The 25,688-nt window shown below is 48.1% G+C and overlaps 1 protein-coding gene across 13 annotated transcripts; it reads left to right on the forward strand.

Annotated features, from left to right (window-relative positions):
• The first annotated feature begins 9,679 nt into the window (after positions 1-9,679).
• Positions 9,680-25,608, forward strand: LOC121567515 (NAD-dependent protein deacetylase sirtuin-2). Of its 13 annotated transcripts, none has more exons than XM_041877611.1 (20): positions 9,680-9,868; positions 10,006-11,058; positions 11,247-11,364; positions 11,812-11,966; positions 12,327-12,434; positions 13,703-13,749; positions 14,718-14,769; positions 14,846-14,953; positions 15,271-15,312; positions 15,494-15,600; positions 15,721-15,777; positions 15,895-15,963; positions 16,061-16,190; positions 23,134-23,193; positions 23,353-23,408; positions 23,604-23,680; positions 23,846-23,897; positions 24,007-24,074; positions 24,166-24,232; positions 24,416-25,608. In XM_041877611.1, the coding sequence occupies exons 5-20, from the start codon at positions 12,419-12,421 to the stop codon at positions 24,569-24,571; spliced, it is 1,164 nt and encodes a 387-aa protein (XP_041733545.1). In that variant the 5' UTR covers positions 9,680-9,868; positions 10,006-11,058; positions 11,247-11,364; positions 11,812-11,966; positions 12,327-12,418; the 3' UTR covers positions 24,572-25,608. The 13 variants fall into 13 exon arrangements, with proteins under 13 accessions (XP_041733545.1, XP_041733550.1, XP_041733547.1 ...); XM_041877616.1 differs by having other exon boundaries at positions 11,812-11,937; XM_041877613.1 differs by having other exon boundaries at positions 10,006-10,641; positions 10,978-11,058; positions 11,812-12,434.
• The last annotated feature ends 80 nt before the right edge of the window (positions 25,609-25,688 follow it).

Raw genomic sequence — 25,688 nt, forward strand, 5'->3', positions numbered from 1 at the left:
GATGTGTCAATGTGTAGTTCATACATGCATAATCGATGAGCAGAATTACTGTCTAAACTCGATTAGCCATGAAATCTATTTTCCCTACATTATCCCCACGTGGGCCATACCCTTTGCAATTTGAGTTCTAGCCAATGAGCTTAAGCCCCTCGCATTTGCGTGACAGCTAGCAAGAGGCCTGCCCAGCGCTTTCTAATGAGGTTCCAGGGCGGGCCCAACGGCTCAGTGGACACAGCAGAGAGAGAGAGAGAGAGAGAGAGAGCGCGCAATGACGTGGTGCACATATCTGCACAACTGTGACGTATTATGCAATTTTCGGGGACCACTTCTGGCTCGTGAGCGCTACTTTCAGAACTACTGGCTAAAAACTATACAAGCGTACCGGCGAATATCTTTAACAATAGAGCTGGCTGAATGTCAATGGGAAATGCCTTTGATGTTATACACATTAATATTCATTAGAAACTGTATCACAAAATAACACCATTAATGCATACTGTATAGACCTTGCAACATAAAGTTTGTTATGTACTACAGGTGTAGGATCTTAATTTGACCAGTTTCTCTGTAAGGTTCTGTATTTATTTTCTTAGTCAACTTTGTGTTCTTGAACGTAGCCCTGTTTCTTTGTGTTCTTGAACGTAGCCCTGTCTTAAATTTTTGTTCATTGATTTCACCTGTGTTACTCACCTGGTCTCATCAGCTCCTTATTTAGTTCAGTTCATTCTGTTTGTGCCTTGTGAGGTATTGTTCGTTTTGACTCTACTAAGCCTGTTCCAAGCTCATTTGTGAGAACCAGTTATAGCCTTCAATCCTAGTTTTTGATTATCCTGCCTGTTTTCCTACCTGTGTATGACCATTGCCTGCCTGTGACCACGATTCCTGCCTTTTGCGAAGGTGAATTAAACACCTGCCGTGCTCTGCACGTGAATCTACACCTATTTCTCCCTGAGTATTCATTACAGAATGTGACACTCTGGCTCCGGGACTTTTATATTTGAGCCAGGGTGTATTTGTTTTGTTGGGGTTTGGTTTGGTTATGTTGGGTTTTGGGTGTATTTCTTGTTTGCAGTTCTGTGGGGTTCTTTTCTAGGTTTGGTCAATGACTCCCAATCGGAGGTAACGAGTGTCAGCTGTCGGCTCGTTATCTCTGATTGGGAGCCATATTTATTCTGATTGTTTTCCTGTGGGAATTGTGGGTTTTTGTTCCGTTTCGGTGAGTGTACCGTGGACTTCATTGAGTCGTCTTTTGTTTTTGTATAATAGTTACGTTTATTTGAATAAAGTCATGTTTCTTGGACACGCTGCGCCTTGGTCATACTTGGACGACATAGACGACCGTGACAGAAAAACCCACCATAAAAGGACCAAGCAGCGTGTCAAGCGGCAACAGGATTTATGGACGCCTATCAAGGATTCATGGACATGGGAGGAGATACTGGATGGAAAGGGTCCTTGGGCACAACCGGGAGAATATCGCCGCCCTCGTGAAGAGCTGGAGGCAGCTAAAGCCGAGAGGAGGTGGTATGAGGAGGCAGCACGGAGTCGAGGCTGGAAGCCCGTGGGTACTACCCAAAAATTTCTTGGGGGGGCTAAAGGGAGTGTGGCGAAGTCAGGTAGGAGACCTGCGCCTACTCCTGGACTGACCGTGGAGAGCGAGAGTACGGGCAGACACCGTGTTACGCAGTAGAGCGCATGGTGTCTCCTGTACGCAGGCATAGCCCGGTTCGGTACATTCCAGCTCCACGTATCGGCCGGGCTAGATTGAGCATTGAGCCGGATGTCATGAAGCCGGCCCAACGCATCAGGCCACCAGTGCGTCTCCTCGGGCCGGCTTACATGGCACCAGCCTTACGCATGGTGTCCCCGGTTCGCCTACATAGCCCGGTGCGGGTTATTCCTCCTTCCCGTACTGGTCGGGCGACGGGGAGTATACAACCAGGTAAGGTTGGGCAGGCTCAGTGCTCAAGGGAGCCAGTACGCCTGCACGGTCCGGTATTTCCGGCGCCACCTCCCCGCTCCAGTCCAGTACCACCAGTGCCTACACCACGCACCAAGCCTCCTGTGTGTCCCCAGAGTCCTGTGCGTCCTGTTGCTGCTCCCCGCACTAGCCCTGAGATGCGTGTCCTCAGCCCGGGACCACCAGTTCCGGCACCACGCACTAGGCCTTATGTGCGTTCCCAGGGTCCAGCATGCCCTGTTGCTTCTCCCCGCACTAGCCCTGAGATGCGTGTCCTCAGCCCGGTACCTCCAGTTCCGGCACCACGCACCAGGCCTACGGTGCGCCTCCGACGGCCAGAGTCTGCCGTCTGCCCAACGGGGCCTGAACTGCCCGTCTGCCCAACGGCGCCTGAACTGCCCGTCTGCCCAACGGCGCTTGAACTGCCCGTCTGCCCAACGGCGCCTGAACTGCCTGTCTGCCCAACGCCGTCTGAACTGTCCGTCTGCCAAGCGCTGCATAAGCCGCCCGTCTGCCATGAGCCTTCAGAGCCGTCCGCCAGACCGGAGCCGCTAGAGCCTTCCGCCAGACAGGATCAGCCAGAGCCTTCCGCCAGACAGGATCAGCCAGAGCCTTCCGCCAGACAGGAGCCGCTAGAGCCTTCCGCCAGACAGGATCAGCCAGAGCCTTCCGCCAGACAGGATCAGCCAGAGCCTTCCGCCAGACAGGATCAGCCAGAGCCTTTCGCCAGACAGGATCAGCCAGAGCCTTCCGCCAGACAGGATCAGCCAGAGCCTTCTGCCAGACAGGATCAGCCAGAGCCTTCAGCCAGCCATGAGCAGCCAGATCCTTCAGCCAGCCATGAGCAGCCAGATCCGTCGGCCAGCCATGAGCAGCCAGATCCGTCGGCCAGCCATGAGCAGCCAAATTCGTCGGCCAGCCATGAGCAGCCAGATCCGTCAGCCAGCCATGAGCAGCCAGATCCGTCCAGCCAGCCATGAGCAGCCAGATCCGTCGGCCAGCCATGAGCAGCCAGATCCGTCGGCCAGCCATGAGCAGCCAGATCCGTCGGCCAGCCATGAGCAGCCAGATCCGTCAGCCAGCCATGAGCAGCCAGATCCTTCAGCCTGCCATGAGCCGTCCAGCCAGGATCCGCCAGAGCCGTCCAGCCAGGATCCGCCAGAGCCAGCCAGCCAGGATCCGCCATTGAGTCCGGTGCTGTCCCTTAGCCCGGTGCTGCCCCTTATCCTGGTGCTGCCCCTTAGTCCGGTACTGCCCCTTAGTCCGGTGCTGCCCCTTAGTCCGGTGCTGCCCGTTAATCCGGTGCCGCCCCTTAATCCAGTGGGGTTTAGTTGGGGGGTGGTCATATGGAGGAGGCTACGGAAGCGGATAGTGACTAAGGTGGGGTGGGGACCACGACCAGGGCCAGAGCCGCCACCGTGGACAGACGCCCACCCAGACCCTCCCATAGAGTGTATGCTGGTGCGCCCGGAGTTCGCACCTTTAGGGGGGGGTACTGTGACACTCTGGCTCCGGGACTTTTATATTTGAGCCAGGGTGTATTTGTTTTGTTGGGGTTTGGTTTGGTTATGTTGGGTTTTGGGTGTATTTCTTGTTTGCAGTTCTGTGGGGTTCTTTTCTAGGTTTGGTCAATGACTCCCAATCGGAGGTAACGAGTGTCAGCTGTCGGCTCGTTATCTCTGATTGGGAGCCATATTTATTCTGATTGTTTTCCTGTGGGAATTGTGGGTTTTTGTTCCGTTTCGGTGAGTGTACCGTGGACTTCATTGAGTCGTCTTTTGTTTTGTATAATAGTTACGTTTATTTGAATAAAGTCATGTTTCTTGGACACGCTGCGCCTTGGTCATACTTGGACGACATAGACGACCGTGACACAGAATACCTCACCAAAAAACGGAATTGATTCAGCGGAGCTACAGCGGTGCCTAACCCAGCAAGAGGAGTGTATGGAGGAAATCTGCCATCTTCTCCGCCAGCCCATCCCTACTCCTCCGATGCCAGGTATCGTAACCCATAGCCCTCCATCATTCATATCCATGCCTGGAAAGTATGACGGTTCACCTGGGAAATGTCAGGGATTTCTGATGCAATGCAGCAAATACATTGAGCACAACCCCACTAACTTTGCCACCGACAAGAGCAGGGTGGATTTTGTTGTGTCTCTACTCACAGGCAAAGCCCTGGATTGGGCCACCGCCATATGGACTGCCAACAGCACAGAACTCGGATCCGAGACCCATTTCCACACCCTCTTCAAAGAGGTATTCGATCACTCACCTTCCGCACCATGGCTGCAGGGAGTGGATCGAGTGAGGCTGCTTTACTTACCGTCTACCGAAGAGGGCTCAACAGGGAACTTCAGGCGGAGCATGCCTGTAGAGGTAACCTTCAGGATTTAAATCAATACATTCGTATGTCCATCTCCATCGACCACCTCGTCGCCGACCGTCAAAGAACTCTGCCACCCAGGAACCTGAAACCTTCTCTTTTCATGAGTCCGTCATCCCGTCCGAGTCTTCCAGAGCCCATGCAGTTGGGCCATGCTCCTCTCCCGCGTATCGAACGTCAAAGGCGGATCCCTGGAGTGTCCCCACCGAAGGGCCGTGTTTACCCCCTATCTATCCCTGGAAATGAGGCAATGGAGATCTACATTGATGAAGCGCTCTAACACGGTTTCATTCATCCTTCTTCCCCAGCTGCATCCAGCTTCTTCTTTGTTGGAAAAAAGGACAGTGGTCTCCGTCCATGTATTGATTACCGTTCCCTGAATGACATCACGGTCAAGAACCGTTTCCCTCTTCCTCTGATCCCAACGACCCTTGAACAAGTGGGCCGCGCCAACATCTATACAAAACTCGACCTGCGAAGTGCATATAACCTTGTCCATATACGTGAAGGTGACGAATGGAAGACGGCCTATATCACCGCACGAGGGCACTACGAATACCTGGTCATGCCCTATGGCCTTACTAACGCCTCCGCAATCTTCCAATCCTTTATGAACAAGGTTTTCCAGGATATGATCAACCGCTTTCTCATCGTCTACATAGATGACATCCTGATTTACTCCCACTCCCTGAAGGAACACGTACAGCATGTACAAAAGTTTCTTCAACAACTCCTTGACCATAACCTTTATTATGAAGACTGAAAAGAGCACCTTCCATGTAACCTCAGTAAACTTCCTCAGTTTTGTACTGACACCTGGAGGGGTCAGCATGGATGAGAACAAAGTCACCGCCGTCAGTAACTGGCTCAAACCCACCAACGTTAAGGAACTCCAACGTTTCATTGGGTTCTCCAACTTCTATCGCTGGTTCATTCGGAACTTCAGTTCTACTGCCGCTCCCCTCACTGCCCTTACCAACCAAAAGACCCGGACCCTTCAATGGACTGATACCGCCCTGACTGCTTTCAACACCTTGAAACGCCTCTTCACCTCAGCTCCTGTCCTTCGCCAACCTGATCTGACTCTTACTTTCACCCTGGAGGTGGACGCCTCTGAAGTAGGAGTAGGAGCCATACTCTCTCAGCGGGTGAAAACACCTCCAAAATTACATCCCTGTGCCTTCTCCAGGAAGTTATCCGCCGCTGAGAGGAATTACGATGTGGGGAACCGAGAACTCCTCGCCATCAAGCTGGCCCTCGAGGAGTGGCGCCACTGGTTGGAGGGCGCACAACATCCCTTTCTTGTCCTAACAGATCATCGTAATCTGGAATATATCAGAGGGGCCAAGAGGTTAAACTCCAGACAAGCCCGCTGGGCTCTTTTCTTCACATGCTTCCATTTTCATGTTACTTACATCCCTGGAAAGAAAAACGTAAAAGCTGATGCTCTCTCCGCCTGTTTGACCTTCTGACCAGTAACTCAGACCCTACACCAATTCTTCCTTCCTCTTGCATTAAAGGACCGGTACAGTGGGAGGTTCACTTTGCTATACAAGAAGCCCTAACCTCAGACTCTTCTCCTCCTGAGACACCAGCTGGGAAGAGATACGTACCAGAAGCTGTTAGACTCCAACTGATGCAATGGTGTCACACGTCCTTGGGGTCAGGACATCCGGGCATTACACGAACCACCGAACTTCTAGCCCGTAAGTTCTGGTGGTCCTCACTGGCATCCGACGTAAGAGATTACGTACTCTCCTGTCCAGTCTGCGCCCAAACCAAAAGCCCTTGTCATCTCCCTTCCGATAAGCTTCAACCTTTGCCAATCCCTCACAGACCCTGGTCCCACATAGCTGTTGACTTCATCACAGACCTTCCGGAATCCTCTGGTAACACCACCATCCTTGTCATAGTAGACCGTTTTTCAAAAATGTGTCGTCTGGTTCCTCTTCCTCATTTACCTAACGCCATGGAATTGGCTGAGTGTATGTTCCAGCAGGTATTCCGTCTGTATGGGATTCCGGAGGACATCGTCTCTGACCGCGGGCCCCAGTTTGTCTCCCGGGTGTGGCGAGCCTTCTGTGACCGACTGTGGGTCGCCCTCAGCCTCTCCTCCGGGTACCATCCCCAGACCAACAGGCAGACAGAACGCCTGAACCAAGAAATAGGGAAGTACCTCCGCCAACAATGTTCTGCCTCTCCACACGACTGGAGTCGGTATATGGCCTGGGCCGAATACGCTCAGAACTCACTCATGCATTCATCCCTTTGCCTTACTTCGTTTCAGTGTGTACTTGGTTACCAACCCCCCATGTTTCCCTGGGAGGCAGAGCCTGGTACTGTCCCAGCTGTCGACGTCTGGTTTCGGCATAGTGAGCGGGTATGGGAGACCGCTCACCGGCATCTGCAGGAAGCCTCTAATACCCAGAAACGCTTTGCCGACAGACGCCGCCGACCTACGCCACTCTTTCACCCCGGACAGCGTGTGTGGCTCTCTACCAGAGACATCCGGCTCCGCTTTCCCTGCAAAAAGTTCTGTCCTCGCTTCAAGATAACCCATCGCTTCAACCCTGTCACGTACCGCCTCCAGTTACCCCCGTCAGTTTAAAATATCCTCGTCCTTCCATGTGTCTCTGTTAAAACCGGTCACCTACAGTCCTCTTCATCCTCCAGTCTCAACCCGCAGTGCGCCCCCACCGTTGGATGTCGGAGGGGAACCTGCCTATACCATTCAGGCCATCCTTGATTCCAAATGCCTGAGAGGTCGCATCCACTATCTAGTGGACTGGGAACGTTATGGGCCTGAAGACCGGTCCTGGGTTCCCGACCAGGACATCCCCGACCCAGAGATGATTCAGGCATTCCACCGTAACCGTCAGGGGGGTACTGTAAGGTTCTGTATTTATTTTCTTAGTCAACCTTGTGTTCTTGAACGTAGACCCTGTCTTTCATTTTTGTTCATTGATTTCACCTGTGTTACTCACCTGGTCTCATTAGCTCCTTATTTAGTTCAGTTCGTTCTGTTTGTGCCTTGTGAGGTATTGTTCGTTTTGACTCTACTAAGCCTTTTCCTAGCTCGTTTGTGAGAACCAGTTATAGCCTTCAGTTCTAGTTTTTGATTCTCCTGCCTGTTTTCCTACCTGTGTATGACCATTGCCTGCCTGTGACCACGATTCCTTCCTTTTACGAAGGCAAATTAAACACCTGCCGCGCTCTGCGCGTGAATCTACACCTTTTTCCTCCCTGAGTATTCATTACATTCTCACAGCAGGAAAATAATCTTGCAGCAAGAATAAATGTGAATTATTGTGTATTATAAATAATGGACATTTTTGTAGGGGTTGATAAAAATAAATGTTAGGGCAAGTGAAGTCTGACATTTTTAAATGGAAATTACAAACTTTAGAATACTTTTTAAACCTCGAATACACTACAAGTTTGCATTTCGTGTAACAAACGGGTGATGAAATTAAGAGCCTAGACCTGTATGTAGCTACAATAAAGATCAAAGTACCTAAGCTACAGAAAATATCTTGTTTCACAAGCTTACAGTATCAATATTGGTTCTCTATCTCCATGTATCAAGATTCAATGCTGACTGAGTATCGGACACAATACACACACACCATAGACAAACTGTGTGTGAAGACCGAACAGTGTCCACACCAGGGGTGTTAAAATCTTACCCTATGAGGTCAGGACTACTGCTGGTTTTCTGTTCTACCTGATAATTAATTGCACACACCTAGTGTCCCAGCTCTAAGTCAATCCCATATTAGAGGGGAAGAATGAAAAAAAGCAGTGAAACTGGCTTCGAGGTCCAGATTTGAATTTGAGGGCTCTACGCTGTCTCTCTACAGTCTGTAGACAGGTCCAGACATTCACAGAGACTAAGCTACTCCCTGAGATCTATACTCTATATACCACCTTGTTACGTTCCCCAGCAAGAAAACCAAAAATGTCGCTGAAACAGAAGGGAAAACTAACAGTCATTGATCAACAACCAAAACGAAACAGGTGGGGTACTCAGCCAGCCACTCTTAAATATCACCTGTGCGAGCAGACGGCAACCAGCACAGGTGTAACACATACTGACTAACGAGGTGACACCAATCGGTGCGCCATACGTGCTAACGAGCTATACGTGCTAAAGTCCAACCTCAAAACATCAATGGAAAAACCAAAACCTGTAACAACCTCCTCCTGGGCCATCTGCTACAGTAGTTCCATTCCAACAACCCAACCATCTATTCATTAATTTATTTATTAGTAATCCATTCACACATTATCCTCCATTATGGGCTTTAGATCACATGCAACTGACACTGCCTTGTCTCTGAATTTGATGCTTTTCTACCAGTCATCTGGGTAACACTTTACTTTATAGGGGGGTATTCATTACACATTCATGAAACCAGTCATAACACCTTTACGAGTGTTGCTGTATCATAAAGGTGTTTTGAATGCCTTATGTATACTCCCAATAGTGAAGTGTTACCGTTATCCTTCCACCTCCCATCTCTCTGTCTCTCTCTCTGTCTCTCTCTCTATATATATATAATCAATATTGGGACTGGATTAAATAATCAGCGAGGCTGATCTTATTTGCTAGTTGCCAGTGACAGCAGGTGAGAGCCGTCTGTTGGTCCGGCGCTGCCCCAGTGGACCCTGGGAGAAGAGACGAGGGGGATGTTTGTTTTTCTTCCATGTATCGAGCCGTCTGCTCATCTGTCAGACGTGTTTTTCTCCTATGCTGGCAACATATGTTGAAATGGAGATGATGGGAGGTAGGGGAGAAGCCATTGGGAGAATGGGATTGTGGAATAAATGGATTGGAATGAGACAGGGGAGATGTTGCCTCCCTTTTACATTCTTGATTAACCTATCCACCAATTTCCAGATCCTAAAATGAATCTAGAAGGACTGACCTGCTCTCAGAAAGCTAATAATAGCTTACCTTACTGTCATTCTCCAAGTTATTTTGGCTGTGGTCTATTTTGGCTGTGGTCATTGACAGGAAAGCAGAGAGAAGAAACAGATTCACACAATGTCTAGTGCTATTGCCAAAGAGAATGATTAAACAACAACAATAACTGTGATGATGGAGTATAAAGCCTCATTTATTATGGAAAGGTCTAAACAACGACATACCTTGGCGACAGTAGGTTCTTGAATGCAAAGGTTGTACAATGTATAATTTACACCTGATAATTTTTTTGGGTACTGTCCTTTTTGTGAGACTTTCTTCGAGCGCCCCCCTGAGTTTTGAGAGAGATCTGCAAGGTAAATAGAACGCAAAAGCGCTAAGTTTGTCGCAAACCAGTGCCCGTAGTACGTTAACAACATGGCTGCTCCCTTGATGGTACGTTTATCCTTCGCTTTTCACGTTGCTGACGCTAATAAATACTAAACCAGTATTTTGCATTAGTGTAGCCTATATTGTCAAATTGAATGTAATCTCTGAGTTTAGCGTCCAAAATACGCACGCTATAGCACAAAAAGTGGAGGGATCACATCACGGTGAGTGTATCTCGATAGTGATGTCTCAGAAATGTTTTCAGGACTAATATTTTTGTGACAGGAAAGATATTCTGCATCACCTACATGATTAAATAAATACAATATTTTAAGTACAATGAGCGTTCATATTTTTGCAGAAATACAAATAGCAAGGCCGGCTGCCTTGGACAAACAGCATGCACACAACCAAACGCTCCGGCTCAACACATGGCATATAGCTAACTAGGTAAAATGTCTTCTCACCTCTGCCTGCTCAAATTCCTACCTGTCACATTTTTCTAGATTATCAATCAAATAGATGTGATGTCTAATCATATACTAATCAATGATTTGTTGGAGTGCAAAAGTCTACACATACATGGGGCCCTCCAGGAACAGTAGTGATGAACTGGTCTATGAAGTCAAAATCCAAATAATGCAACATCACACATGGACGAGAGTGGAGGTGCAAACTAAAGCACTCATCTCACCACTCTTGGGTTTATATTTACAGCATATTAGCATGGCTAGTAGATTTCCTCTCCTTTGCATTGTGCATTTCTCTCCTTTCTCACTGTCCATGTTCTGTGTATCTGTCTATCTGTTGATGCAGCTAAGCTGTAGGCAGGTGACCCTCTTGGTCGCCACGTCTTGTTACTGGAGCTCTATCCCTGTGGCTCAGCCCTCACTACAAGCCAGGCTCCTCCTCTTCCTGAGCCAGTGTTTACATGACATTGAGCTATCCTCAGCTGGAGCTCCTGGTTCTAGAACTGAGGTCTACGACAGAAGAATTTGTATGTGTAACAGGAAAACACACAGATTATTCTAACTACATGCATTTCTATCTGCACACCACGGTCTAAAATGAATGTGTATGTTATCATCCGGTCCCAAATCGTTCCCTATCCTTCCCCCTTGGCCCTTACCCTTCAATGCACGATCTATAAGGCGTTAGTAAGCAAAATGGTGGACGCTCCAACACTACACTGCTTATGCTATCCAGACCCTTTAGATCTGCATGCAATGAAGTGTTAGGGCTAAAGCGAATGTGTAGGGAGCGAATTGGAACCGGGTGTCCCAACTCCATAAACATTGTGCTCAGCCCAACCCCTGTCTCTTTCCCCTCACAGTTTCTATGGCTACACCCAGCAGAACTGTGGGGACAACGTTGCAGCTGGTTATTATATCCTTAGCCTGAAGGGAGGATTCAGGTAACTGTTGCGCCATCTTGGGCTGCAAATAACTGCCTATGCATGCCCTCTTTTTGACCTGTTGGTGAATATTGATGTGCTTTCAGTGTTTCTTTGTCATGCATTTGGATGTTTTTGTTGTTGTTGAATTTGCTGATCACTGTGTCATTCACTTGTTGTTATTGATGACTAGTCTGTTGACCCTCCAGGTTTGCAGGGCAGTCGGGAGTGGTTCCAATGAGACAGAAGAGAACCACTGGGATACCTCCATAGAGGAAGTGGATGTCAGCAACACACTCATTAACTACACAGGCCTGGAAAACCTGGGTACATACCACTTTATTCATGGGGTGGGGATTTGTATTAATGCAGGATCAATAAGCAAGTTACCCTTCCTAAATATTAGTGGATAACCATTTTGGTTCATATGTATTTTTATGGATGTACTCAATGGCAGTGGTTTTCAACCTGTTTTCCACAGGTTTAAAAAAAAAATGTTTTTAACAATAAATAACAGTTGGGAGTATTAATGGTATTATATGCAATTTTACATTACTTTTCACAATGTAAATAGTTTATAAAAATAAAAATAGGCCTTTAATCTGTTACATTCACTGACAAAATGTACTCTAAATTTGACCGCCAGGATTTTATGTAAAAAAAGTTATGCGACTGCGGATGGTGGATCTCGAGCTTTTGGCAGTTGGGAACCACTGCTCTATGCTGTAAAATATAACTAATTTTTCTCTCTTTCTCTCTCTCTCTGTGAAACAGCGGGAGCTGCGTACTCTCTCTGTGAGTGGCTGCGCTGAGGTGGATCACTGGTTCCTGTCCCGCCTACATATCTTCCAGGACACCGTGGAGGAGCTGGACATTTCCAACTATCCCTGAATCTCTGTGGTGGGCCTGGCCGCACTGCAGAAGCTGAAGTACTCACCCACACTGGAGGGAATGACAAAGACAGAGGCTTTTTTTATCAATTTGTCTTTTCTCGGTTACTCACGTCCTATCTCCTTGCTTCGTTCTTAAAATGTATTGGAGGAAAAAAATACAATGTCCCTCCCTTTGGACATTCTCCTCCAATGCGTTTTGAGAAGAAGCTGAGAAGAGAGGACACAAGGAATCAAGGGAAGATTAATTGAGAAAGAGACAGAATTACTCAAATGTCCATGCATCTCCTCATGGCACTTGCCTTAGATATATTTGCATATGTGTATGTATAGGGGTCAATGGACTCCTTAACTTCACTAATTGACACAAACATCCCTTCTCTTCCTCTTGTGTATCAGGGGTCTGTGACGGCTGGACGTGTCCTCCCTCCCCAGGCTCCAGAACCCTGGGCTGGTCGCCATCCTGCTGGAGGAGATGCTTCCTCACTGCCATGTTACTGCTGTTGGGTACGACCGCAGCCTGATCTACAGCCACACACAGATAGACGCCCAGACATGGATAAAGGCCCAGGCTGAGGCTGGACCTCAAAGACTGACTAGAGAAGTGGAGAGACACAATCAAAGTCGTGCATGGTGACAAATGCACAATCAAGCAGTCCGCTCTTTCTGTCTCTTTAACTAACACTTACACAGACAAACAGGCTGGGAGGGATGCCCATTTAGTTTGATGTAGAGCCTCACTGATTAAAAATTATAAATTAACAGACAAGTGTTTTACTTACTTGTAGAGCATCCTTGTCCTCCTTAAACTATCAAAATGATCCGTCCAAAAATATTTGCTTCAGAAAATGTATATATGATGATGGTACAGATGATTATAATGCATTGTATTGGTGATGCAATAAAATATTTATTTGTAAAGTATGCCTTGTGTTGTACATCTGGATCAATACAGACATTAAAACCAAATGGACAGAGTTATGGTTAGCATTTTAAAACTGGTGTGAATCTTATTAACTGTAAGTGAGGGTTGTAAATCCCATAATCCTTTGTGAGACTGAGGAGATGAGACTTTAAAGGTGCGGTTGAATAGGAAGAATAACGATTCAAGAGGAAAACGGAGAGATTAACATATTTTGTAGATTGCGGTAATTATGTATTAACTACTTTATATACTGTAGCAATCATACTGTTCAAAACATTGCTGTCATGACCTCATGCTTAAACTACTTCTGCAGGTACATAAATGTCCGTGATATGATTGCTTCTCTTAAATTATGACAATGTAACAGATTTTGTTTTACTTGCACCGATACAAAACAGCTCCGCTAATTTATAAATCCAACTGCAATCTGCAAAAGTAGGGCAACGCTTTCGCATGTGCTTGTTTCTAGTCGGAATAGTTCTTATGCGGAAATTAGCAACACGGAATTAATTCGTGACCAACAACAACAATCATATCGCGACTGTACGAATTAACTTGCATATGTAGCAAATTAAGTTAAACACACGGGAGCAACCCACACAATATCATACAAATCTGTCTGTGAAGGATAAGTCTAGACGGATAAATGTCTGATGTACCAGGTATACCTTTTTCGTCTTGGGCTGGCCTTTGCTTGAAAATTAAGTGCAGCCAGCCAACCAACCAGCTAACTTAACTAGCTACATTGCTAGCTAGCTGCCTAGTTAAAGCTAGCTAACTAAAGCGTTCACCATTGTGGTTAGCTACTTGTAAATATTAACTTGACATGGATTTGTTTCGTATTTTCCAGGAACTTCTAACAGAGAAGAGGTCGAGGACAACACCCCCGAACCAGAGGTAAGAAATACTACAGCTGTGTTTAGAAACTGTCCGTGTGTGTGCATGCCTTGCCCCATGGATACCTGGCTGGCTAACGTTAGCCAAGAACTAGCTAGTAGCCACGACTAGTTTGTCAGGCACACGGTTAGTAGAGAACCTATCATGACTTGTCAAATCAAATTGTATTGGCCACAAGCGCCGAATACAACAGGTTGCAGACATTACAGTGAAATGTTTACTTACAGCCCTTAACCAACAGTGCATTTATTTTAGAATAAAATAAAACAACAACAAAAAAGTGTTGAGAAAAAAAGAGCAGAAGTAAAATAAAATAACAGTAGGGAGGCTATATATACAAGGGGGTACCTGTGCAGAGTCAATGTGCGGGGCACCAGCTAGTTGAGGTAGTTGAAGCAATATGTACATGTGGGCAGAGTTAAAGTGACCATGCATAAACAATTAACAGAGTAGCAGCAGCAGCTTAAAAATATGGGGTGGGGGTGGGGGGGCAGTGCAAATAGTCCGGGCAGCCATGACTAGCTGTTCAGGAGTCTTATGGCTTGGGGGTAGAAGCTGTTGAGAAGTCTTTTGGACCTAGACTTGGCACTCCGGTACCGCTTGCCGTGCGGTAGAAGAGAGAACAGTCTATGACTAGGGTGGCTGGAGTCTTTGACAATTTTGAGGGCTTTCCTCTGACACCGCCTGGTATAGAGGTCCTGGATGGCAGGAAACTTGACCCCAGTGATGTACTGGGCCGTACGCAATACCCTCTGTAGTGCCTTGCGGTCGGAGGCCGAGCAGTTGCCATACCAGGCGGTGATGCAACCAGTCAGGATGCTCTCGATGGTGCAGCTGTATAATTTGCATGCAATACAATGTACATCATCTTATGATGTGCATAAAACCAAGCAAGGATTATATTGTAATGTCCTTGATCAAACTAATGTTTCCATGTTTACACTGAATTTCCTCTTGATTTCTGCTAGGAGCAGTCAGACAATAGCAGTGACGACGGCGAGGCATCAGGGGACACAGAGAGTAGGTGTCAAGGTTTTGCTTTTAACATGAAAGTCTCATATTTTCATCAGAATAATTATTTGTTCCTTTCGTACAGTGGATTTCCTGCGCAATCTCTTCTCTAAAACCTTGGGCATATCTGGAGAGAAGGTTTTGGATGAGTTGACTCTTGAGGGGGTGGCCAGTTACATACAGAGTGGCAAATGTGAGTCTTTTATTCATCTATAACCCAGTGTGCACACATTTCATGTAGGGGTTATTGACTATGTAGCCCAGCAAACAGTGCATCTGGCAACATCTAGGCCTAGTTGTATAAATAAGTCATTAGTCAACCCAAGAAAGTAGACTGTATTATGAATAACATCTGTCTAGCCTGAGGCCATATCATTTGCTTGCTGAACAACATACCAAGATTTAAGTATGTTACTACAACCACCTGACTATGTGACACTGCTTCATTGGATAACAAATGCTACAATCCAGGAAAAAAAAATATTCTCTCTGTTCCTCTATCCTCCACAGGCAAAAACATAATCTGTATGGTGGGGGCAGGGATCTCTACATGTGAGTAACTCCCCCTCTTGCATAACTGTGGGCTGAACATAACATAATTAGTCTAGAAATGTTTTGTTTTGTTGGACATATAAGACACATAGCCTAAATACAAATAGATTTCCCTCGAAATTGGATGTACAATGTATCCACCACTTTTGTGACGATGACACTTTCCCTCTGTCCCCCTCAGCGGCTGGGATCCCTGACTTCCGCTCCCCAGACACGGGGCTCTATGCCAACCTGCAGAAGTACAACCTGCCCTACCCTGAGGCCATCTTCCAGATAGACTACTTTAAGGTCTGACCACTTTCTGTCGGATTCTTTTGGCTTAAGCTTGCTACACTAACGATCTACACAGATTATTTTGTTCTTTGCTGCTATCACTACTCAAGATTTACCTCTCTCTTTCTACATCAGAAACACCCTGAGCCTTTCTTTGCCCTGGCCAGGGAGCTGTATCCAGGACAGTTTAAGGTAGGATCTAGCCTATTTTCTGGACTTTAATTTTCTTAACTTAATTTCCTGAATGATGCAATAGGTGCCTGTGTATTTTTTTTGATATCACTAACAGCAGTGTTGTTGTATGTTAAGCCCACAGTATGTCACTACTTCATCAAGTTGCTGAAGGACAGGGGGCTACTCAAACGCTGCTACTCACAGGTTAGGTATTCTTTCATATACTTTATTATGTGTCTGAGTTAGTCACCTACAGCCTGTATTGAATTGTTATTGGGGTCGTCCATTTCTGTCTGGGCAGAATATTGACACCCTGGAGCGTGTGGCAGGACTGGAGGGAGAGGACCTGATTGAAGCCCATGGCACCTTCTACACCTCACACTGTGTCAGCTTTATGTGCCGCAAAGAGTACGACTTGGACTGGATGAAAGGTTAGTGTATGTGGTATGGTAATTTCTAACTGGGATGGTTTAACAAAAGACTGTTCTATATCGTGGAGCTCCGCCCCATAGGGGAGCTCTGCTCCTATTGGTTTACCCTCTGCCCTAAGGCAGCATCAGCCTGAGACAAAATTATGCACACACCTGCAGCCAATAGGAGTACAGGTGTCCCTATAAGAGGGGATGCCTCCCCTCAATCTGCCTCCCTTTATCTTCAGCGACTGGACGACTAGACTGAAGAGACAAGAAGAGACGACGCACGAAGACTCAGGACGAAAACGCCGTTGATATCCAGTCATCAACGTCGTCTAAATGAGCACACCGGGAGATTTCCCACCCCCAAAAGCTATTTTCAGAGCTCAGTGCAGATGCACTTCCATGGCGGCCGGTGACCACCACGACCTATGTTTCGTGTGTTTGGGATCCCAGCATGCCAAGGAAGGCGTCTGCAGTCCCCCGAATTGCGCCTCCTGCGCCCTCCTTTCTTTAAAGGAGAGGAAGCAGCGTTGGGCGTTTTTCAGGGAGGACATCCCCCTTGAGGACGTGCTGTCTATACTAGCCTCTGCTTCAGAGGCTTCGTCTGACGGCGCAGACTCGGGGGAAGATAGGGACTTTGAGGAGGAGTCTGGCGTTCCGATGGAACAGTCAGACCCCGTCCCTCATACTTTCAAGCCCCCCTTTCCTTTGGGAAGCGAGAGGGCTTGCAGTCCCTATAGCGAAGGGGACACGAGCTCTGAGAGATCAGAAGCTCTGTCTTTCGCTGCAGCCTCTCTGAGAGCGGATTTTCCGGGTCTCATTGAGAGAGCTGCTAGACGTCTGGATATAAAGCTGCCCCCTCTTCCCTCCGCACCGGAGGTTGATATGATGGAGGGCGGACCTTATTCCAGGCCAAGGAGGGCGGCAGAGCCAGTGGCTCCTGCCATGCCTTCTTTGGCTAGATACGTTGAGGGCTCGTGGGAGGCACCTTTAGCGTTCGCCAGTAAAAGCGTACCTCCCATTCACGAGAGTGGAAGGAAGGTTCCAGGGTCAGGGAATCCCCAGGTTAGAGAGCGCCATGGCGGCGTATCTCGTACCGGGTTCGAGTCCTTGGCCCTCTTCCAAGAAGGCCACGTTGCCATCCCAGAAGGACCGTCTAACAGCATCGCTGTTAGAGAAGTCCTTCGGGTTGGGAGCCCAAGCTGTAGCAGCAGCTAATAACATTGCCCTCTTGGCGGCCGCTCTGTCCCGTTTAACCACGGGTAAGACAGAGCTGGCACCGGAGGAGGTGGAGGAGGCGTCCAGAATTTCTGGCGCCATACTTCACCTAACACAGGCGTCTGCAGTCTGCACGGGGAGGTCCATGGCCACTTCGGTGGTCGGGGAACGACACCTCTGGTTGTCTTTGACTTCCATGAAGGAGGCAGACAGGACGTCTCTACTGAACGCTCCCCTCTCTGACGACGGCCTCTTTGGGGTCGCAGTCAAAGAGGCGACGGAGCTTTTCTCAAAACTGGAGGAGGACAAGAAACAGCTGGCCAAGCACCTGCCATTGGCAGGACGACTGGGCCCGGCTCCGTCACAGAGGCCATCTACCTCCGCCCCTCAAAGTAGACCGGGGTCTACAGCGAGGCGGCGTAATCGGCGTCATCCGGCGGCTGCGGGCAGCAAGGGAACGGGCCCCGCCCTTCCAGCAGCCACAGTAGCCCCACTACAGCCGGCGAGGGAGGTGACGAGGACGCCGACCTGGCCCTCCAAGGGAGGCAAGAGGAGGCGTACATGACGGGACGCGGGGGAGAGAATGGAGGATCCTTCGTCTTCGAACGTATCCACTGTTCCCCCCCACCCTTCGGTTGAAGGGATGGGTGATATGATTGCTTTTGTTGATGTATGCAATAAAGAGTTGGCTCCACCTGACCTTGTCAAAAAAGAGCCCCTTTTCCATAATACGTCCGAGAGCGTTCAAATCTCACCCTCTCTTCCTTACCACTCTAAGAGCCGTTCAGCCCACCAAGGGTGCGTTGCTGAACAGGCACTTAGAGTAGGTACCCATAACACTTCATGTATAAGAAGTGCTTTACATAGCAGGCAGCAGTCTCTGTCAGATTCTGACATGATGACGCAACCGCTATTTGGGGATGGCGCACTAGCACAGACTAAGGTCTCTGCTAGTACGAGCCAGACCCATGCTGCGTTCAAGGAGGGTCCGATTACCGCGGTCACGAAGGTGTCCAGAGTATCGGCGCCCCCAGACATTGTGACACAGCAGCTATCTGGGGATGGCGCACTATCGCAGACCAAGGTCTCGGTTAGTGCGATTCAGACCCATGCTACGTTCACGGAGGGCCGGATTACTAGGGTTATGGGAATAACCAACGTATCGGCTCCTCTGACAGAACGAGCTAGTACTCACCACACTGAGTGTGAATCAACCCACCAGGGGTGCAGAGTTGAACACACACAGAAGGTGAAGGTTAAGAGGGTATCAAGGCGCTGCCTTGTTTTACCCCATAGAGACCTCATACTACAGACTTCTAGGAGTACTGTAGTGAAGGGCTCTAATAGCGAATTGCAGTCACCTAAGATGACGCAATCGCTTGCCGGGGATGGTGCCCTGTCGCAGGCTGTGGCCTCGGTCAGTGCAATTCAGACCCGCGATGCGTTCAAGGAGGGCAGGAATACGACGGTTACGAGTTTAACCGACGTCTCTGCTCCTCTTTCTCTCTCAGAACGCATTGATGGTTCCTCTCCCTTTCACGGGAGGCCCACCTTGGGCTGTTCCACCACTTCAGTGTTGGGGAACAGTGGCGGTAAGGGCCATAGAGGAATACAGGTCCTTCCTACTGGATGCACCACAGCTTCGTGCTCAGCCGCTTTCTCTGCATTGCTGGCAGTGGCGAAGAAGCTGTACCCTCTCACGCTGGCTAGAACAGACGTTGCAGAAGGGTTATGCTCTCCAATTCCACCAGACCCCACCCCCGTTCAGGGGAGTGGTGGAGACGGTGATGAAAACGCCAGACAAAGTGGCCGCTCTGATGTCAGAGATTACGGAACTTTTGGCGAAGGAGGCGGTCACAGTAGTTCCCCGGGAGCAAAGGAACAAGGGGCTATATTCACCTTATTTCCTAGTGCCCAAAAAGACGGGGGGAGTGAGGCTGATTTTGGATTTACGCATTCTCAACGAGAGCATAAACAAACGGCCCTTCCGAATGCTAACGACAAAACGTCTGCTGGAATGTGTCCAGAGAGGGGACTTTTGTACGAGCATAGACCTAAAGGACGCGTACTTTCATGTGCCGGTTCAGCCGCGTCACAGGAAGTTTCTGCGGTTCGCCTTTCAAGGGGTGGCGTACGAATACACGAGGATGCCATTTGGGTACGCCCTGGCACCTCGCACATTTTCCAAGTGTGTGGAGGCGGCATTGGAACCGTTGTGTCGTCAGGGAATACGGCTACTAGCCTACCTGGACGACCTACTGGTTCTCGCCCCGTCAGCAGAGCTGGCGATCACTCACACAACACAGACAGTGATGCATCTCACAAGTCTGGGGTTTGCTGTGAATTGGAAAAAGAGCGCGCCCTGGCCCACTCATCAGATTGTCTACCTGGGGATACAGCTAGACACTGTGAGGATGAGGGCTCGAATTTCGGACCCCCGAAGGGTAGCCTTGTTGCTAGCCCTGAGGAAGTGTCGTCCGAATCACACGGTGACGGCGCTGTCGATCATGTCACTTTTGGGTCTCATGTCGTCAGCCCACTCTGTGGTTCCGCTGGGACTCCTGCATATGCGCAGGATGCAGCGATGGTTCGCCCAACTAAGACTAGACCCATTGCGTCAACGTCATCGGTTGGTGGTGGTTCCACTCTCGCTCAGTGCAGACCTGAACTATTGGAGAAACCCGCGCGTTCTTACGCACGGAGTCCCGATAGGCAAGGTGTCCTCCTACATCCCAGTGTTCACGGATGCGTCTCTGACGGGATGGGGAGGGACATGTCAGTCTCAAGCGATAGGAGGTGTGTGGCCTCTCTCGAGTCGTCACATCAACCTCTTGGAGTTGGAAACGGTTCGACTGTTTCTGACCCACTTCGCGTCTACCCTTCGGGGTCGCGATGTGCTGGTCTGGTCAGACAACCGGACCACAGTAGCTCACATAAATCGCCAGGGAGGAGTCAGGTCTCCTGCTCTCCATCAGGACTCCTGCTCTCCATCGGGCGGCAGAGGAATTGTGGCTGTGGGCTCACGAGCACCTTCGCTCATTGAGAGCAGCACACATTCCGGGCTACTTGAACGTAGGAGCAGACCTCATGTCAAGAGGGGGTCCTCGAGACGACGAGTGGTGTCTGCATCCGGACATTGTTCTCCAAATTTGGGAACAATTCGGGAGAGCCGAGGTGGACCTATTCGCGTCACGCGTGAACGCGCAATGTCCTCTGTGGTTCTCTCTGAGGGAACAGGACGAACCGCCACTGGGAAGAGACGCCTTCGCGCACCAACCGTGGCCGAGAGTTCTCCTGTATGCATTCCCTCCGCTGTCCTGCATTCTCCCACTGTTAGCCAGGGTGAGGTCAGGAGGGCTGTCAGTGATACTGATAGCCCCTGATCGCCCGGGGGCTCCTTGGTTTGCGGAGATGAGTCAGATGTTGATTGCGCCACCTTGGCCAATTCCACATCGACGGGACATGTTGTCTCAGGCGGGAGGCACGATAGGGAGATTGCCCATAATCGGCCAACCACTGAAGGCCTGGCTGCTGAGAGGGACAGGCTAGAGCGCCGTGGGTTATCTGATGCAGTGATCAGGACCATACAGGGTTCACGTGCCAGTTCCACTTCTAAGATGTATGCCAGTAGATGGAACGTGTTTTCACGATGGTGTGTCACACAAGGTGTAGACCCCATGAGCTGTCAGGTGGAGAGTATTCTCTCTTTTCTACAGCTCATGTTTGATAAGCAATGATCGCCTGCCACTATTAGGGTGTTTGCAGCAGCGATTTCAGCTTGTCATGAGGGGTTTGGCAGAGACAATGTCTTTAGCCACCCTCTAGTGAAACGCTTCCTATTAGGAACGCGGCGACTTAGGCCAACACCTAGAGTCACACTTCCTCAGTGGGATTTGGCTTTGGTACTCGAAGCGCTATGTAAGTCGCCGTTTGAGCCATTGAATCAAATACCCCTCAAGATGCTGTCTATGAAGACAGCACTGTTGCTCGCTTTGACTACAGCTAAGCGGGTCAGTGATTTGTGTGCTCTTTCGACGAGACCTGACTGCCTGGCCATCAATGGTGACCTGAGCAGAGCAGTGTTACGTCCTAACCCGGCATTTGTGCCGAAGGTTATTAAGAGTTCATATAGGTCACAGACCGTGGAGCTGTGGGCATTTTCTCCTCCTCCTCATAGAGAGAGGAGTGAGGAAAAGCTCCATCGCCTGTGCCCAGTACGCGCTTTGGCGTGTTACGTCGAGCGCACAGCAGCGATTAGGTCATCGCCTCAGTTGTTTGTGTGTCACGGTGCGGCTGCACTAGGTAGACCACTTTCAAAACAGCGATTGTCTCACTGGCTTTGAGAAGGCATTGAGACAGCTTACGAGGCAGCGGGGCGACAATTGCCTCAGGGTATCAGAGCTCACTCCACTCGTGGAGTAGCAGCTTCTACTGCCCTTTTCAGAGGAACAGGGGTAGAGGATATCTGTAGAGCAGCATCATGGTCGACGCCGTCTCCATTTATCCGTTTTTATCTCTTAGATATGTCTTCTAACTCTCTGGCTCGATCTGTACTCAGCGTGGCTGAAGGGAGATCTTGAGCAAGAAAGAGAGGAGAAGCTGGACTGTGGACACAGGTTTCCATCAGGTCCGCTTTGGTAGGAAGACGTGTTTTTGATAGATATGTTTTCTAACTCTTTGGCTCGGTCTGTACTCAGCATAGCTGAAGGGAGATCTTGAGCTAGGAAGAGAGGAAAAAGCAGGACTATGGACAAGGTTTCCATCAGGTCCGCTTTGGATAAGAAAGCATATTTTGTGGCATGACTCCTGACTGACAGGTTCAGTACAGTAGAGGCATGTGTTGATTTGACAGAATGTGAGGTCATCTATCTGCTTGTTCAGTTTTAGTATGACCCATGTTTTGTTCCTGCCCACTAATCTCTGGGATTCCATTGAATGAGTGAGGTGGTCTACCGCGTTCACAATGTAGAGTGACACTTGGTGTCATTCCATTAGTGGTCGGTAGTGTTTTCACAGGATATTGAGGCACATCTATCTGCTAGTACAGATTAGTATGGCTTCTATTCTGGTGATCTGCCCACTAGTCATTGGCATTGCCATTGGACTTGGTGGGGCGGGTCTTTTAACCGATGACGCGGTATATTGTGACGCCCGTATGGGTTTTTAGTTGCAGTACTGCGGGACTTGGTTGCAGCCATTGCTAGGTCTGACCTTTTCGTTTCGATGGGAAGTGTTGGGCTCGGCAGGGAGTACATTTTGGAGCGCTATGCTCCGCCTTAAACCAATAGGAGCAGAGCTCCCCTATGGGGCGGAGCTCCACGATATAGAACGATTAGTTACCGGAGTGTAACTCCAGTTCTATGAGTGGAGTGGAGCCCCATAGGACTTAAGGCCCTGCCGACCCTCTCTAGTCTCGCTGAAGATAAATATCTCGGGAGGCAGATTGAGGGGAGGCATCCCCTCTTATAGGGACACCTGTACTCCTATTGGCTGCAGGTGTGTGCATAATTTTGTCTCAGGCTGATGCTGCCTTAGGGCAGAGGGTAAACCAATAGGAGCAGAGCTCCCCTATGGGGCTCCGCTCCACTCATAGAACTGGAGTTACACCCCGGTAACTAATCGTTATACCACCTAGGCAGACACTCATTTACATGTATATGCTAATTAAGTTGTCATTTAAAAGGAATGGTGCAATTAAAATAATTGTTGAATTATGATCTCTTTTACCTCTGACCTGCAGAGAAAATCTTCTCTGATGACATCCCAAAATGTGACAAGTGCAGCAATCTGGTTAAACCAGGTGAGTGCTTGCCTGATCATTTCCTTTCACTTCTCATCTATCCTTACTTGAATATGCTCTCTCCTTTTTTCAGTTCCTCATAGTTCAAAGTTCTTACTGACCCGTGTGTGAAACTTTTTTTTTGTAAATACTTGATTTCTCCTTGTTCTCCATTTTCAGATATTGTTTTCTTTGGTGAGAATCTACCAAAGAGGTTCTTCACCTCAATGGCCATGGTTAGTGTGGTTTGGGTGGTGACCTGATAGACTACATTGAGTTTGTATGTCTTTGTCTTTTCCATGTATGTGCAGATGTGTGTGTGTGTGTGTGTGTGTGTGTGTGTGTACAACCATAATGAAGTGATTAACCATAATGAAAGGTACAGTACTGGTTCCAGTTACCATCTCTCTCCTGTTTCTTTTTTCCACCAGGACTTTCCTCGCTGTGATCTGCTGATTATAATGGGGACCTCCCTGCAGGTTCAGCCCTTTGCTGCTCTGGTTGGCAGGCGAGTCTTTGTGTCTGACTCTTTTCACAGGATCATGATTATAATGCTATCTGATAGACTACTATTGGTATAGTATTGCGTTTCAACATGTCCTCTTCAACCATATATTCTAGCATCAACGAGCTCATAAATGGTGTGTGATGGAATATGTGTTTGTGTTTGCAGGGTTTCAAACAGCTGCCCCAGACTGCTCATTAACCTGGAGAAAGCAGGCGGTGTAAGTCCTCTGTCCTTTCCCTGTCTATCTGTATTTGCATTAGACTTTCCTTCCTCTATTCACCTCTGTATTTTAACTTGTACATCTTTCTGTCCGTATCTCCCTGTAGGCAGATCCTCTGTTAGGGATGATAGGCATTGGCGGAGGGATGGACTTTGACTCAGAGAAAGCATACAGGTGTGAAGCTATCGCTTTCACTTGAACGATGGTGAAGATGGTGTTGGAAGTGTTGCTGATTAATATTAATTGGTTATGATTTGTCTCTCAGGGACGTGGCTCATATTAGTACATGTGATGATGGATGCTTGGCACTTGCTGACCTACTGGGCTGGAAGGTAAATATATTGTACATGCTTAGTAAATACCCATATTCTATGGACACAGTCATGATAAGAGTGCAACAGAGATTGTTGAATTAGATGAAAGTTAGTTGAAATCTTAAAGTAGTCTTTTTCTCTCTTTTTTTCCTCTCACCACTCTCTCACTATCCCTCCCTCCATTATCTCTTTTTCTCGAAGGCGGAGCTGGAAGAGATGGTGAAACGGGAGCATGAGAAGATTAACAGCAAAGCCAAGGAGGAACAGGCCAATCAGAGCTCTGGAGCTGCTGGGAAGGCGGAGTCAGGGAAGGCGGAGTCAGGGAAGGCGGAGGCAGGGAAGACTAAGATAGAATAACCAATGAGACCGGCCGGCTCCAACCCATCACTCTAGGCTTCAGTCTGGAAGCAGAGTTGCATACAGTAACCAAGACTGTGCTCTTCAGTCTGTTTAACCAAGACTGTGCTCTACAGTCTGTTTTGGATTTTCTTCCTTTAGTTTGCACTTTACTAACTTCTCTCTCCTCTCCAACCTATGTTTGACATAAACCCACCTCCTGACTCCTACTGTGTGTATTGATCTGTCTTTTGACAGTTCCCACAAATGGAGTTTATAGCAATACACACTAAAACAAGCATACTTTTCCTTCTGTGGGAGAGAACTACAGACACTGTGCTGTCAGCTTGCCAACTAGCTCTGTTGAGTCAATTAGTTGATGAATATAGACGTGACAAAGTATAGAAGACATGGCAGGGTAGCAAAGATGATGAATGGCTGATTCATCCACTGATGCAGTGACACAACTACTGTAAATAGAAGGAAAAATATATATTATACAATTTTATGTCAATTACTATTTAGAATCGATTATAATTATGGATTTGTTTTTCATGACATTGGTTTCTGTGCTCCTTGTTTCTATGAATTGTTTTAATATAATTATTTTTAACAATGTGTTTTAATCTATTAAGCGTACCTGTGACATTTGGTTTCTTTACTTCCTGTGGATGTTGGCGTTGGGCGGTTTCTATTTCAGCACGAATTATGCAGCAGGAAGTTGCTACAGTGGTGTGACATGATGTCGCAGTACATCTGTGGTGTTGACCAAATGCAGCTCCATGCTTTCTAAAAGATTGCGTGTGATACTACAAGTAAAAACACAAAATAAAGTGGCAAAGTCTCCCACTGAAGTTGGTATTTTTCATGCACATACAGTAAGCATTGAGCTCAAACACAGCTCATACAACTGATGTTGATTAGTACAACTGATGTTCTCTGTGTTGGGTGCATGGGTTGTTTATTTCTATGTTGAATGTATTGTAGCCATGAGTTGAACAGAAAATACTATTGCACACTTACAGTACAATTAAAAGCCCACCTTTTATTCTCATGCAGCTTTGGACTGGCAGTGTCTGAATCCATTTTGTCTTGTGTTTTCATCTCTATAAAGTGCAACACTCAGATTTGTCTGTGG

Source organism: Coregonus clupeaformis, chromosome 6 (assembly GCF_020615455.1).
Source record: "Coregonus clupeaformis isolate EN_2021a chromosome 6, ASM2061545v1, whole genome shotgun sequence".
Taxonomy (NCBI): Eukaryota; Metazoa; Chordata; class Actinopteri; order Salmoniformes; family Salmonidae; genus Coregonus; species Coregonus clupeaformis.

Coding starts and splice junctions, on each gene's coding strand:
- LOC121567515 (XM_045220858.1), top strand. Junction 16,191..23,133: donor CGACTTGGACTGGATGAAAG/GTTAGTGTATGT, acceptor TCTGACCTGCAG/AGAAAATCTTCTCTGATGAC. Junction 23,409..23,603: donor TCTTCACCTCAATGGCCATG/GTTAGTGTGGTT, acceptor TTTTTCCACCAG/GACTTTCCTCGCTGTGATCT.